Here is a 16,004-nt window from a genome sequence, read left to right as displayed (position 1 = left end):
GTATTAAAAATTGGAGGTTTTTGATCAAATAATTTTTCTTTGGAGAAACCGGAAAAAACTTCAAGAAAAAAATCATTAGCTATAAATACACAATTGATAATAATACTTAGGGTAGACGTTAAGCAACATACTTTAATAATAAACTTCAGGGGTAGACTTCTTCTGTTTCCAAGATAACTGTTCACAAGTTATTTTCTAAAGCATATTTTATGTAGGTACTCTACGTTAACTGGCCAGGAGAGGGTCCATCAGTAGCCCGCAATAGTTAATAATTTATTTGTCCATCCGGGTTGGAGGACACACTTTTCTAAACTGATTCTTATCCAAAATTTTCTGCTGATTTCGAATCTGAAGTTTAATTTTCTGTTTAGAATTGCGTTCATCATAAATAAGACGTTTCTGTAGAACTTTTTGAAAAACTTGAAATCGGTTAAATTGCGTGTTATATCTTTCTTCTAGATAACGCTAGAAGCTTATTTTTTTACAAAAAATTTTTCGATGTACGTGGATTCTAACGGATAAACACAAGTTTTAGTTTTTGCGATGAGAGAGCAGATAAGCTGTGCCAATTCTAATTCACTTCATCTGCTCATACGCCAATTTTTAGAAAATCCCACCTCAAGTTATGGGAATCCCCAAATGTGATTGCTATTTTTGGATTATGATGTCATGAAACCGTTAATAGTTTATTTGCGTTAGCGATTTTGAAATTTTTCCAGTCTCAGGCAAAATGTTAACTGACGATGATAAACTTTAGAATTTTAAAATTTAATTTTAAACTATTGTTGTTTATATGGAATAATAAAATTGGTGTTTTTTCTTATTACTATTAAGTGATGTCATAAACCACGTTGGCGCTGTAGTTATGCAACTAAACATACATAATATTACACAAAAAAATTGTAGCTCAGAATCCTCTCTTATTCTATGCTCCGAATAATGTAAGGTTTGACGTAATTAGGTTTACTCTAAAAACTGTTTTGGCTTTTTTGTGCCGGTAATCATTTGTCAAATTAAATACAAATCAAAAATCGAAAGTGGGTGTTTTTATCTTCAAGGCTGGTCATAACAACAATGTCACCGGAATCACCGCATCTGTCATTCTGTCAGCGTAAAATGATGTTTGAAATCTGCTGTGCAATTTATCCAATAAAAGGCCAAAATAAATTGTAATGTGGTACTTAAAATAGTGGTAGTGCAAAAGTAAAGACATATGGATCGTGTGGGAAATTGTGAAATGAAATACAAACGGTTCGCATATTTATTCGTAGGTTTAGGTGTAATTGTTGTAATTTGGAAGCTGTCTGTGCTAGAGTCAAGTATTTTGCTCCACTACGAATCATCAGTGCGTACTCATCACTATTTTTAGGCGTTAGTAATCTAAAAACTCTTCCTCAAGCCCTCGACCTCCATAAAGACCAGCTCGAGTTAACTCAGAGACAGTTAATGATATTTGAACAAATACACAAAAAGACCAACTATTTCCGAAATTATCCAGTCATCTATGCCGTAACCCCCACGTATTGGAGGCACGTACAAAAGGCCGAGCTCACTAGAATATCACAAACGTTGCAATTAGTGCCAAATGTGCACTGGATTGTGGTTGAAGATTCAGATTTTAAAACTGATCTAGTGAGAAACTTGTTGACTGAATCTGACTTGATTTATACTCATTTGAATGCAAAAACGCCACCTTTTGAGAAGTTGAAAGATAAGGTGGCTGATTGTTGCAGTTTTTCAGTAAATAAAAATACATGATATTTATAGGATCCGAGATGGAAGCGTCATAGAGGCGTGGAACAAAGAAACACCGCTTTGAAGTGGTTACGGGAAAATTTGAAGCTCGGGAAAGATAAAGGAGTTGTGTATTTTATGGATGATGATAACACGTACAACGTCAGAGTTTTTCAAGAGGTAAAGATAATAATTTATATATTATAGGAGTTACGCGTTCTCAGATCGATACACATCGATCCAAAAACTAATATGGAAATTACTCTTGAAATTATCTATTAGTTGTTTCGAAACTATAGAAATGCCAACGTTGCATTTTCTCGAAAAGTTAGTTATAACCTAGACGACGGTTATAATTATAAGTAAAATCATAAAAGAGTGTGGGATCTCAGGTGGTTCTGGAATTTGAATTTGCCACATTTGATTATTTAATAAAACCAATTTTCTTCATATACTAACATTGTTCGTTGTTTGCTGAAAGAAGCAGCAAACTTTTAATACTTACTACGATCCTACATTCATTTATAAACACTTTGTATAATAGCTAATGTAATTTAGTTTCAATGAAATATCTAACGATTAATAACTATTTTACATTTTTATCAACCTGATTTAACAAAATAATTCGGTTTTGAAATAGCTAATATCTCCAGTTTCGCTTACAAAAACATTTTAGTTTTCCACTAAAAAATTCATAACAAATTTAATGACTAAAAATCGAAGATGGTTCCGACAATGTTTTTTATGCTAATCGATGCGGAATTTAATAACAATTTTTTTTTGTTAGAACATCAAGTCTGTTGTAATTCCTTTCACATTTGAAGTTATTTGCTAATAACTCATTATGTGTACGTAAAATGACTTTATGATTAAAAGTCGAACATGGGTATCGTTTTTGTGTTGAGTTTTATAGTTCTCCAAAAAGTGATCAAAACCAATTCTCAGCATTTGGGTTACTCAAAGTTACGTAATCCATTAGTAATCTGGACGTGCTGTTTTTTGGTATATTACGATTTGTTACGTTTGTCATAGTCAGTCCTAAAATCTCTCGACATTTATAATTAAATGTATTAAATATGTATTAAATACATCTATCAATTTTTCACCAAGAAGTTTTTTCTTTCAAAACACTTCAACTTTTTGGCAAATAACCCCGATTGTATTAGAATCTGCACTAGGGTTGTGATAATAAAAAAACGTTCCTTTTGTCTAAGATTTATAGATAAGACTTTGTCTCTTAGTTCTTTAGTTTTGCTTGGAAAATGAAAAAAGTAAAACTTTTAAGAGGTTTTTTTGCGACAAAGTCCTAGAACAAAATGGTTTATTCCACCGAATTCTGCAGTTCATTTTACGTACTATACTAGTTTTTTACAGCAGTTGAATTTTGAATTTTTTTGCCTAAATTTTACACATTTTTTCACAAAAAACTTCATAACTCGAAAACTAAAAGGTCTAAAGCAAAACGGTTTGTTCGGACAAATTCATCAGGTTTTCCCAATACTATTTGAATTTTTGTAATTTATTTCTTTTCAGATGAATAAAATAAAAACGGTTGGGGTATGGCCTGTTGGCCTTGTTGGAGGCTTAAACGCCGAGACTCCAGTCCTCGATAAAAAAACTGGTATTTCACTTAATGTGTTTTATTTCAATTTTTTTGTTAATTGCTTGTTGCAGGGAAAGTCATGGGGTATAGAAGTGGTTGGAGGCCTGATAGGCCCTTTGCTATAGACATGGCTGGTTTTGCCATAAATCTAGACTTAATTTTATCTAGGACGGACGCTGTGTTTTCCTATAAAATGGAAAAAGGTTATCAAGAAAGCGAGTTTCTTAGTTATTTTACGACCAAAGAGCAGTTGGAGCCTTTAGCTGATAATTGTACTAAAGTTTATGTGTGGCATACAAGGACAGAAAAACCGGTTGTAAATGGAATAGTGCCAGGTTTAGAAGTTTAATAATTTATTACCTCTTTATACATTTTAAACGTTTGTTTTTATTTTATGCGCAGCATCCAACGTAAAATATACAAATCTGTGATAGACAATTGTACTTCCTGTCAGTTTTTACAGCTTGAAGTAAACAAAAAAATATTACGCCATGTCTAACAGTCTGTTCAATGAAGTGGGAACCCAGTTTGTGTTATTTTGTGACGAAAAAACCACATTCCTATCAATGTAACACTGAAGTCCATTAGACCCTATCCTATACACTTGTTTCGCTTCGTAATATTTGTTCGGTATAGGGACAAACAAAATCCCACGTTCTTCGCATCGTTTCGCGACTAGGTCTTTGTAAAGCGGGGGAATTTTTGAAACTGTCCTCACAGTCTCAGCGAAACTCTGCAAAAAAAAAAACAATAAAATCACCAAAACTAAGTTTAATCATTACCTCAACTCGAGGAGGTGGTGGAGGTGGCGGTGCGTTATTTTCCATACTCAGGTACGAAATCGATTCCTTGGCTCCTGGTTGTTGGCCGATATTTACCGCTCTGTTCATAATCTCAAGCGCCGTGTGGAAATTTTCTGCAAGAAAAGTGTTTTCATTTTTAAAGGTATTGTTAGGTCGTTGGGACCATATCAGGTTAAGTCTGATTTGAATAAATTAATGTGTTAGAAAAAACTGAACAAAACCGTTTTTCGAAATCTGCCTTAGTTATTCTTATTTCAATAGTATTATGGTTTAAATTAGCAATGTTAGAGATTAATAAATTACGCAACCTTTACTGTGGATTGAGGCGGCTTTTTTTACTGTTGATCATACATTTTTGCAAATTTCGGTTATCGAAACGAATTTTCGATTGTGTGTCGTAAATGGTATTCACTGTAACGTAGTAGAATCACGATTTGTGTCGGCAAGGAAATATCTGAGAATTTAGTCCTTACTGAAAAACACAGCATTGAAGACATTAAAGCCATTTAGTTTATAGATTTGAAAAGTAAACATTGTAGAAACTATCATGTACTAGAGCATTTATTTTATTTCAATATTTCAATAAATATGCAAAGTTGCGAATAATAATTTACAGACATATGTAACATGGCCTATCAGTATGAAAGAATCAAAAAACCAACAACCACTTGTTTTAATCGAAGCATTCCACCTGAACTAATCCTCACCGGCAGGATTTTGATGTTTAAAACGATTAATTTGTTATTGTCCATGGTAATGCAATCTAATAAGTCCCTCTAAAGTTGCTAATCACTTTTTTGTCAATAAATGCTCTTTATTAGTAAGTGTTAGTAAATAAGTATATCACTGCGTTTTTTTCTCAGTTCAAAAGGATATGGTCTTAAGTTTGACCACCTCACTGCGTACCGTAGAAAACTGGGAAAATATCTGGCTTTTATTTTAGAACTACATGTATTTTGTCCTAACAGGCCTTTAATTATGGATACTAATGACCTGCTAGGTAAATAATAACCATTTGCTAGGTAGAAATGCTTGGTATTGATATAAAATTTACTAGGTAAAATAATGATATGCTAGGTAATCTTTCGTGTTTAAATAATTGCCATTGATTAAACTATCAGTAGTAGTTACATTAATTTCACATTACACATTGGAACAAAATTTGGCTGTATAACTTTAAAACAAATCCCTGTTAACAGAAATCTTCATTTTTGTCAAAAGTTTGTTTCAAGTATCCATTAGATGCTTTTATTACCTTATTGGCAAATTGGATTTAGCTTTCTTAAATACAAGGTGTAAGCGAAGAAAGCACATTAATTTTAACGAGTGGCAAAACTCATCAAGACAAACACTTTTTCTATGTACCATTTTTGCAAAATCGCATTTTTTAAAATCATCTTTCCTCTTACAAATTGAAGAGCCTTTTATGAAATGTTCCAACAAAGAAAAGTAATAATATATTTTATTCATTTTCATGAACTTGCTTGGAAACGGTAATCTTGTTGACTAGATAACATTGCGTTCAGTGGCGTGTAAGAAAATTGTGTAAGACTTTAAAACAATTTTAAATTAAAAAACTAAAAGGTTTTGAAGAAAAGTTATTAGGGAAAATTGGTTTTGATTAATAATTAATGTATGTATTTCATATTCATTTACAGCCTGTATAGTTACAACAAAAGGAGTAACTATAGTTAAAAGTAGCACAGCATCTCGAAGACTTATCGTAGGTAGTCTTGTTGGTGTTTAAAAACTGTCATAAGTTCGTAACACAAGTCAATAAAATAAGAAACATACTAAAAATAAAACTTACAGCTTACTGAAAATATATAGCAGATAATTCACAATTAAAAACTCTTTAAGCTTCCTTGTAAAAATACATAAAGGTAATAAATTACAAAAACTAGTCAACATATAAAATTTAGTGCAATGGTATCTTAGTCCAGTTTGGTTTCATTTAAGACTACTGTCTTTTATGATAAGCTTGTTACTAGTACGAGTATTGTAAGTATGGTTTTCCGAATGATAACGAAAAGTTAATTATTAGAATTATTCGTCTCTGTAATGAGAACAATCGATGGCGACAAGAAGAATGGCCCCAAGTTAAAATACTATACGAAAGAAGTGACTGTTCAGGGACAAAGTATGGAACTTTAAGAGTTGATATTCTATTACCTAATTACTGTCTAAATAAAAACGTGTTACCTTGATGATCCCATTGAAGTTTGTTAATTGGTTGTCAAATCTTTGGTGAGAATCTTACTAAAGCAGTACTAATTTGACTTTTCTTTTAACTGGAACGTATTTTTTATGTACAATTTTAAATGAACTTGACAAACAAAACAAGGAAAAAACTGAACTTTAAGAATTCAAATTTTAGATTTAGTAAAAAATACAATTATAAAATTTAATTTTACCTTCTTTACGTTATAGCTTATTGCATTTGTTTTAAAGTATATTTAGGAGGGCCTGAGTGGAACGAATGCGTCCATTTCAATTATAAAAGACTATAAATACAGATAAATCCTAATTGAATTGTTAAAAAGGGTACGACTACTAGTGTAAAAAATTATAAGCAATTATCAATTTGCGTTCCGGGTTATATGTTATATTTCTGAAAATGCAGAGATATGGTTGAAAATACAAAAAAGTAAGTAATATAGTTATTGAAAATAAAATTTCTTACTTGTTTAATCTTCGGACACCGGGTCAACATAAATTTAATGTTGACTCTATACAAGGATCACTCAGAACAAAATTTTAAATTTCATCTTTACAGCTTTCGCTCTTTAACTCCAATTCGATTTATTTGCATTTGTAAAACCTTGTTGACATTGAAAAATGCCTCAACCCGGGAAGAAAGGTATCAACTTCCACATTGATTTTGTCAATTTTAACTCTTTGCGGATTCATTTAACGCCTGCATTTGTTTTACTACCTTAATTAATTAAAAATGATCGAACCTTTAATGGTGGGTTGTGCTAATAACTCGTCCGAAAGCATATTTTTCCAGCCCGTGTACCAATCAGTGACTTCTGCATAATTCGGGTTGTGATTCAACCACATGGCTAGAGTTTGTCGCCATCTGGGGAAGAAAAATTTATCTAAAATGAGTGTCATGTTCCCGACTGATAACATATCACTCCAATCCATGACCCAATACCATGCGTCTGAAATTAATTCGTTAATTTTTTGTGTTGCTAAAAACAGAACGGCACCAACCTAAATGTTGTTGATGTGGGTTTATAACTAAGTTTTGCATACAAAGCTGTAGCTTTGGTACAATGTGTTTGAGCAGGAATGCAACGAAGACGCCATCTGGTAGCACTCTTTGCCACGGTTTTAACATTGGCTTGGCTGATTTATCAGACGGGTGCCAGTTTGTTAAAGCCACACCGAGTTTTTCCTGAATTATTGGATAAATAATAGCTTGAAGTCTGGTATCGAGTAAAGGTATCCAGGGATGTATCCAGACATGAATTGGGATTGTGTCTGTCAGGGGATTCCAGATATTGACTTCAGCCTGGATTCGAGGCATGATAAGTTGGTCGTAAATGTTGTCCAATATCCACTGCGGCAATAACGGCATCCAGGTTTCAATCAGCGTTATCAGAGGATCACAATCTTTTGGATTCCAAGCACTGTAACGAAATCGATTCGACTTAGATTTATTCCCGACAAGTGTGCTTGTTTTGCTTTTTTTAATCAAAGTATGGTGAATATACAGCACACACGACCATAATACAAAATTCGTGTTATCATTAGAAACTTCCTAAAGTGACAACGAGTGTCGGAAAACAATAAAGTAACTTACCTAACACAAATTCGCATTACAGGCATCCAAGTGTGCCATAAGAGACTATCATATGGCTGAATTCCCATATTATTACCTTCTAGTGTCCCACGTTGTCTGGGCTTCTCCAGAATGTCCTTCCAACGGGCAAAAATTTCCATGTATTGCTTGGGATTGGTCAGTGGCGACCAACTGGCGAGGGCCGATGTCAAAAGAGGACCAACCAAACCAGGCGCCAATTCACCCAATTCGTACCTCACAAACTCCTCGTAGTGGTTCTCCTGAAAATGTATCCAAAAAATTAAAAAAATCAGCCATAAAGTGGTGACGTGAAATAACCAAAAAAGGCGATTACGTCGGTGCAAGCCGTAAAAAATTCAGAATAACTGCTAAATTAAGCGAAGGAACCTACAGGTGTTCCGTTTTTATTGTTACAAATTTAAACAGATGATAGAACATTTAATTTTAAGAGAAAAGTTTTTTATAAACATGTATCGAAAAATACTCCCTAAGGGAGCTACATCCCCTGAAAGGGATGCTTCTTTTAGAGAGTTTTTTTCAATATTTCAAAAACCATTAGAAATAAAGTTACAAAATTTAGAACGGATAATAATCTTTACACGCCTAATCGAATTCGAGGATTAAATGTATAAAATTTTAATCAGGGGCATCCCAAACTGGAGGGGGTAGGGTAAAAAATACCCTATCAATTTTGGCTTTAGGTTTTTACTCTTTCGACAACAAAATCGTAAATTCCATAGTTTTTTTCACAAAAATGATCTCTTGTGTTGTTTCGATACAACTCACCGTTTTTGAGTAAAATCGATTTAAAATTTATGTTACAGATCATAAACCGCATGAAAATCAGGAAGGATAACCAGTTTCAAATTGAAATTGGGGCCTTTGAGGCTAAACAGCATCAATTTGTAAGAAAATATCGACGTTTTGTCAGTTCTTGTAAGAGGCATCTTCAGGACAGTTTCTGACCTCGAAAGTCTCTGTTCATCTCTGATTTTCTACTGTTAGACAACGTTTAAATTAATTTTACTAACACAAGAGACCATTTTTGTATGAAAAACCATGGAATTTATGATTTTGTCGCTGAAAGTGTCAAAAAACTAAAGCCAAAATACTTTGGGTAGTTTTTACCCTACACCCCCCAGTTTGGGACGCCGCTGATTAAAAATTTTTACGTTTGATTTTCGACTTTGATTAGGCGCATAAAGATTATTGACTGTACCAAATTTTGTAATTTAATCTAGAATAGTTTCTGAAATATTGAGAAAAACTCACTAAAAGAAACACCCCTTTTAGGGGGTAAAGCTCCCTTACGAAGTATTTTTGGATACTTCTTTATGGAAAATTTTTGTCATAAAATTGAATGTTCTATCACCCTTTTAAATTTGTAACAATAAAAACGGAACATGTAATGCGCCGATTACATTGGTACCGAACTTTTTGTTCTAGATTTTATAAATTGTTTGTTAGCGGCATGTAAAAAATTACCTTGAAATTGAAATTTTGTAACTTTTTTCCGGGAATTATGATGGTGCCGAACTTTGTGCTCTAGCTATAATAAGTGCGGTTGTAATCGGCCACTGAAATGAGAAAATTGCTTTTTTCTTTTTAAAAAATCATCAGATCAGCACAATTCTGATGGCGCAGTTATAAGTTTGAAAGTAATTAACCATTTAAAAAAATGTGCTATAAAAGAAAATGTCTTGTGATTTGAAAAACTGACAATAAACTAAATTTATTGGGTCCAACACTTTATCAGAGAAGAAAGGAGGAGACATTGAAGTCACTTAAGTTTTCAGTCTTCACTGAAGGTTTGGATTTGTGAAATGTAACCTTGAAATTAACAACATTTTGTGGCTTTTTTACTACACCCAATTATGATGGTACCGCTCTTTTTGCTCTAGTTGTAATAAATAGTATCGTTGTAATCGGCTTTTGAAAGTGAAAATTTCTCGAAGTCTTTGAGACTCAGGACAAAAGTTAAAAATTCATCAGTCTAATGTTGTGCATGTACAGAACGGTGAAAATCTGAAGGCGTTGCGTGTTATGGTTCCGGAAACAGAAACATTTTTAGTTTATCAAAAAATTACAATACTTCTCATGGACTATTTTTATCACTTTACAAGCGATTTCAGAAAAGTTTAACTTATCAAAAACAATCTATTATGGACAAAAGTAATAAAAAAAAATCCTATTATGAAGTGAGAAAAAATCCATTATTACAAAAAAAAAAATGAAAACTTGAGTGATTTGCAGCAAAAACAACCCTAAATGAGACGCAACAACTAAGAGTATTGCCTTACGAGTCATAAATTCTTAAATTAAATTAATTTTAAAAAATATTGTTGACGCGCTGATTACGTTGGAGCCGGACTTTTTGTTCTAGTTTTTGTGGTTTCGTTGTAATCGTCGTTTAAAAAGTGTTTGCATATGCGACATGTCACTTAGAAAATGAACGAATTTCCGATTTTATAATAAAAAGATCCTATGTCAAAAACTATCGCTCTTAGATAAAAATAGTCTGTTGATGCGAAGACTTAGTTTTTCAAAAGAATTGCTCCACTAAAACTACTTTAATTGCACTTTTTTGCAAAACAGCTCATCGTAAAGCATTTTAATGTAGGTGTCAAAAAAAAACATTTTAGTTGAAAAATTTTTGCAATAAGGTCGATTACTATACGATTTACATTTACTTACCTTCAAAATATAAAAAACTAATTTTCATAATTTTTTTCCAAAATCAAAACAATTTGTACACTTTTCTTTGATTTTAGGGCAAAAAATTTCACCTGCCTCTTGTTAAATAATAAACCAATGAAACACATTTTTTGGACAAAAGTATGTAAAAAAAAACCTTTTAAAAAACCTTACCAATAAGTTCTTAAAAATTTGTGCGACCTGCAGCAAAGACAGCCCTAAATCGGGGTTCAACAACTTATCGACAATCTCAATGACGTCTTTCAAGCTACCAACAACTTCACTCTCCCTTTGTACTTGACTTTTCAAAGTTTCTTGTTCCTGTTTAAGAGCCACAATTTTATCCTGATTAAACCTCGTATTTCTGTCTATTCTAATAATATCCTAGAAAAAAATAATCAGACAAAATACACAAATAAATAATTGCACAAAAAACCTGTTCACACATATCAACCAAAACATCGAGATTATGTTGAATTTCGGGTAATGTAAAATTGGAACATTTTTTATGCACAACATCTTCGAAATGTTCAACACCTGGGGGCGCTTTGAGCCCACTTAAAGCGTGATACCCGCTTAAGACCCTCTGTTGGGGCCCCGTCATATCGATCACTTTGACTTTGCTCAACTCGCTTCCAATCGTGGTCCGGAAAGCCCCCGGTCTTTTGCCCTTTTCTATCACATCATCAACGCTCCGGTAATAATAGCGCGTTTTTTTCTTTGACGAATCGTTTTTCTTCCACTTGTGGTCGGCCTCATCTTCAATTTCCTCCTTGACTTCCTACAAATCATGTTAATAAATAATAAAAGGTAAATAAATTTGTTAGTTTGTTTGCAAATTTAATTCATTATTGGTTGATGGAAATTAAGTTTCAATATGCGACTAAAATTTTGTCGTACAACTAACAAACAACAAAACACGGATTCTTATTTTATTTGGTTTAGAATACCATTGAATTAATTAATGAAGAAAAGTGCGGATTATTAAATATTTAAAAAATGTAAAAAAGGAATGTTTTTTCGGTTTTTTTTTAGCAAAATCTTGTAAAAACCTACGATTTTAGCTTTAAAATGGGCCTCAATACGTAAGAAAAGCAGAAATAACATTACTTTTGACCTGACCTGACCTGACCAAATTGGTTGTTGATTGTTGTAAAGTTAAAAGTTGCACAATCTGTGATTGAAAGCTGATTGAAATACTGACATTTTCACTTTTTCTAGAAATTTTTCTAAAGAACTTAGTTGATATCTGCAAACCGTGTTTAAAAATTGGAAAAACGCAGAATTCACACAAATTCCTGTCTTACTTGGTGAAATTTTATTGGTTTGTTATTAACGAAATTTTGAAAGATAATTCCTTAACTGCAAAAATGAATGTTTTATTCGATTAAATTTAAGGATTTTCCACTGTTTCTCAAAAAAAAAACTCAGAATTAACTTCAAACAATTGTTGACTTACTTCAAAAATATAAAAATCACTCATTTCTCAACCAAAGTTGATAGTTTTTCAGCTTATTTTTGAAGTTTTGAAACAAATCAAATAAAGCTTTATCAAAATCTTGCAAAATGAAGTTAAAAATAACATAAATTTGTCCAACTTTCGTGTTATCGAAATTAATCCAAAAAGCTAGGTTTTGACGTCAAAAAACATACTTAAACCCAAAAAACAACAATAAGACAATTTTCGGCCAATCTTGGTTATTTTACGGTATACTTTAACGAAATTTTGCGAAATAATTGCATTTTTGGATGGAAAATGTGCAAAAGCACCCGAAAATTTTCTAGCAAAATCTAGCCAAAAATTTAAGTTTAACAACAATTTTGGCCAAAATTTAAAATCGAGCAAAATAAGCTAAATGAAGTCAATTTCATTTCTTTAATTACTAGTCTAATTTCGTAATTTTTCAGCTTGAAATGAAAAGGGTGACAACATTAATATCAAATAAAGAAATAGTATATTAAAAAACAAGTTTCATAAGACCAGTCTTTAAGCACGAATTTTCAAAAATGAGTGCTTCAAGGCCTTATGAAAATGAAACGAGTATTTTATACTGTTTTGTAATTTGGCCCCTCTTTGCCGTTTTTTAACAGAAATTGTTTAAATAATGTGTTTAAATAAGTGCTCTAAAATGTATGAGTATTGAGTAATAATGGAAGTAAAAGCTTTTTTAGCAAGTATTTGCTTTGACGTCGAGGTTTTTTTCAAAACAAAGTGAATGAAATAAAGCAAATACTTTTTTTATTGAGCATTTATTTCAAAACATGCTGTTAGTATTAGCATCAACAATTTTCGATGACAAATTACTTGTACCAAATTTCATGAAACTCGATTATTCCAATTAAGTTACTAAAATAAAAAAAACGATTTTTTTTTAATTTGACGCCCTCTAACTTTTAAACGGTGCAACTTGGTATAGAAATAAGTTGGCCTAAATCGCTCTATTTTAAGACAGGGAATCTATGGTTCACTGTTGTGAACTGTTCACTGTTCACTGTTGTGAACATCTTTTCGTTACACCCTGTATAGAAAAGTTGTTTTATTTGATGAGTTTTTTTATGTGGTAAAATTCACACACGTATTTTTGATACACCCTGTATTAATAGGCGAAAATTGTGGATTTGAACAATGCAGGGAGAATCTTGAATCTTCTCCCTCCACGCTTTAAACTTAAAGGGGCATTAATTTTTAATTCGACGTTTTAGCAATTTAGTGCGAACTTACAAAATTTGTGGAAGCGTATGCTTTACCGACGAAACACACTAACTGTTGCAAGAGCTTTTGTAGAAAATTTCATTTCGAGTTAATAGGACAGATAAAGGTACTGAATTTTTACCATGTACGAGAACCAAAGTTTGCAAAATTTTAAACATAACTCATTTGAAATCTACGCTTATTATGATGAGTTAAGGAGCTATCGAGAAAAAACATAAAAATCTTGGTGCATTTTTAATAATTTTAACCAAAAACAAAAGTTCCAATTAATAACTTCTGGATACCATTTCGGGTTTTCCTTTTAATACAACAGTTTATTCCGAAACTAAATACACTCCCTTTGAATTAGTTTTTAGGAAAAAATATAACTTACCTCATTTAACCAATGAGATTGTGCCTTTGTATAATTTTAATGGTTATGTGCTAAAAATGAAGTATAAACTGCAAAGAACTGCATGACGCTCATAAAAATCTCGTATCTAGGAAAATAAACTATGATAAAAGTGTTAATCCAACGATTTAGTGTTAATAAAAAACGAAACAGGTGAGAAGTTAAGTGCAATTTTCATCAATGGACCATTCAAAGTGATAGAAGACTTATCTCCAAATGTAAAGATTTTAAAAAACGATAAAGAAATAATTGTTCATAAAAATCGAATAAAAGGATAAGAATAGGTATATTTTACATACTAAACATTTAATTTAATGCTTCTTTAAATTCGTTTATGAAAGTGGCCCTAAGACCTTGTGAAACAGAGTTTATGACAAAGTCGATTAAATTTAAATCAAGATTTAAATGTGTTTATGAAATCGGCCCTTTTAGGGTAAAAATAAGTTAAAAACAATTTATTAATTATTATTTTTGTTTACCTTTTTCTTTGGAATGCTTGCGGATTTTTCTGGCCCGTAGGCCCCAATAGCCCCCCGGCCCTTCCTCAAGTGGGCCTCCACCGGGGCTGAAATCCCTTGTAAGTCTTTCCCTAGCCCCTTCCCCGGTTGAAAACCCATCTGTAATAGAAGCTTTGCCCCAATCCCCTTTGTGTGTTTTTCCCAATTTCCCACCCCTTGCATAGGTTGCGAGTGAGTTTTGTTACGTAGGCCTGCAATGTCCCCACTTTCTTGGACCCCACCGAACCCTGAAATATTCAAATTGGAAAAAGTTTGATATTTTGTGCCCCCACCTGGCCTTGGACGTTCATCCTCTGAATCACTTGAGCTATCCTTAAGTTTAAAACTCGTCGTTGGTTTTTCCTCATCACTTTCGTCTTCTTTTTTAACATTTTCGGGTTTTTTACCCGCTTGTTGGACACCCCCCGCAACAAAACCAATCGGGGCGGAATAATTTTTAGGTTTTCGTGATTTAAACGAAGGTCGCTCTTCTTCGTCATTATCACTGTCGTCTGCCCATATACCTACACGGAACTAGTCGTTAATTTGGGTTTGTTCCACCTAAATGGGTAGATAGTAGATGTGGAGTCAAGTTGTTACCATAAATCTGCTGGTGTTTGCTTAACTTTTTTCTACCACGGTAAAACTCATTGTTTAAATCGTAATCCGTTATTTCGAACTTTTCCATCTCGTCGTCCGACATTTTCACACGTTTTTTCACACTTTTACAACAAATTAATCGATTTCGGGTGGCAAAAAAGCAGAGGTTATGTTTTGCGTCAGGTCGCTTTGCGATAGCGCCCTCTGTCGAGAAAAAGCTCCCCACAAGTGGGATTCTACTACGATTATTTAAATAACAATTATTAAGGTACGTTACGTTTGTAATCGTTTATGAAGCTGTAATGTTTACGTTACGGAGGAGTTTATATCGGGAGACAAAACAAGATAGAAAATCGCACGATTTTCTGTACCCAAAAAATATAGTACGACAGAGAAAAATGAGGGCGCTTCCAGAGTTATTCGGCCATAGATACAAGCGCCAAAACGTTTTAAATTAATTTTAATTTAACCAAATCACTTATTACTTGGAAAAAATGCGGAAATGTAGGGCTTTACATTCGTAATAGATTGAGAAAAACTGATGACTAAAATTTATACAAAAAACAAGAAAAAGAATTTATTTCACATTTTCTTCCATTTTTTTCATTACACAATGAACATGGTTAAAGGTACAAGAAAATTGTTAGGAATAAAGTATAGAGAATTTATTTTTTTTAATGGTCGGGACAATATCACTATTTTTAACCGCTTAGGCCCTAAAGAAGTATAAAGAATAAAGATGCTGAAGGCACGGTTTTTCATTTTACCACTGGTCAGGTGGGGAAAATTAATTTACACCTTAATTTACCCATTGAAAATATGTGCGGACTTAAATAGGAAATTTAATTCTCTACACCCTTACATTTTTCTTTACATTTTTTTATATTTTCCACTGTATTCGTAGCGTTTTGATAAAAACACAAACTAGTAATAGTATTTTTTTATTTTTTTTGGATAAACTGTTTGGATCATCTTTATTCCTATGTATTAAGTTTTTAATTTAAAACTTCTACTTTTAGCTTGCAATTCTTGCAGATGAACAATACTTTAATAATTTCTGTAAAATTAAGCCCTATTAACTTTCGTTTAGAACTACCAGAACTACTTTGAAATATTTCTATATCTCCAAAATAAAACTTGTAGTTATTATAAAATATT

At 32.5% G+C, this 16,004-nt stretch overlaps 2 protein-coding genes across 4 annotated transcripts; one reads left to right on the top strand and one right to left on the bottom strand.

Moving 5' to 3' along the window:
- The first annotated feature begins 890 nt into the window (after positions 1-890).
- Positions 891-3,824, top strand: GlcAT-I (Glucuronyltransferase I). Of its 2 annotated transcripts, XM_008194659.3 has the most exons (6): positions 891-997; positions 1,059-1,319; positions 1,370-1,716; positions 1,768-1,914; positions 3,268-3,355; positions 3,409-3,824. In XM_008194659.3, the coding sequence occupies exons 2-6, from the start codon at positions 1,214-1,216 to the stop codon at positions 3,684-3,686; spliced, it is 966 nt and encodes a 321-aa protein (XP_008192881.2). In that variant the 5' UTR covers positions 891-997; positions 1,059-1,213; the 3' UTR covers positions 3,687-3,824. The 2 variants fall into 2 exon arrangements, with proteins under 2 accessions (XP_008192881.2, XP_064215152.1); XM_064359082.1 differs by having other exon boundaries at positions 930-1,319.
- Positions 3,674-15,060, bottom strand: sip1 (septin interacting protein 1). 2 transcript variants are annotated; one of them, XM_008194519.3, is made up of 10 exons: positions 14,847-15,060; positions 14,540-14,770; positions 14,229-14,494; positions 11,082-11,426; positions 10,820-11,029; positions 7,952-8,211; positions 7,360-7,778; positions 7,101-7,307; positions 4,120-4,253; positions 3,674-4,070 (listed from the first exon to the last, which is right to left on the bottom strand). In XM_008194519.3, exons 1-10 carry the CDS (start codon positions 14,947-14,949, stop codon positions 3,822-3,824), a joined length of 2,424 nt encoding a protein of 807 aa, XP_008192741.2. In that variant the 5' UTR covers positions 14,950-15,060; the 3' UTR covers positions 3,674-3,821.
- Positions 15,061-16,004: the final 944 nt, after the last annotated feature.

The sequence above is a fragment of the Tribolium castaneum genome, chromosome 9 (assembly GCF_031307605.1).
Source record: "Tribolium castaneum strain GA2 chromosome 9, icTriCast1.1, whole genome shotgun sequence".
In the NCBI taxonomy this organism is placed as follows: domain Eukaryota; kingdom Metazoa; phylum Arthropoda; class Insecta; order Coleoptera; family Tenebrionidae; genus Tribolium; species Tribolium castaneum.
The sequence above is the reverse complement of the archived record's forward strand: the minus strand, read 5'-3'. Positions and strand labels throughout refer to the sequence as shown.

Excerpts from the sequence above, each read along its gene's own strand:
- GlcAT-I (XM_008194659.3), top strand. The coding sequence starts at position 1,214 with ATGGATCGTGTGGGAAATTGTGAAATGAAATACAAACGGTTCGCATAT. Across the intron at positions 1,915-3,267 it reads ACGTCAGAGTTTTTCAAGAG|ATGAATAAAATAAAAACGGT; the intron begins GTAAAGATAATA and ends ATTTCTTTTCAG. Across the intron at positions 3,356-3,408 it reads AGTCCTCGATAAAAAAACTG|GGAAAGTCATGGGGTATAGA; the intron begins GTATTTCACTTA and ends TGCTTGTTGCAG.
- sip1 (XM_008194519.3), bottom strand. The coding sequence starts at position 14,949 with ATGTCGGACGACGAGATGGAAAAGTTCGAAATAACGGATTACGATTTA. Across the intron at positions 11,427-14,228 it reads CAAGCATTCCAAAGAAAAAG|GAAGTCAAGGAGGAAATTGA; the intron begins GTAAACAAAAAT and ends CATGATTTGTAG. Across the intron at positions 8,212-10,819 it reads AAATTTTTAAGAACTTATTG|GAGAACCACTACGAGGAGTT; the intron begins GTAAGGTTTTTT and ends ATACATTTTCAG.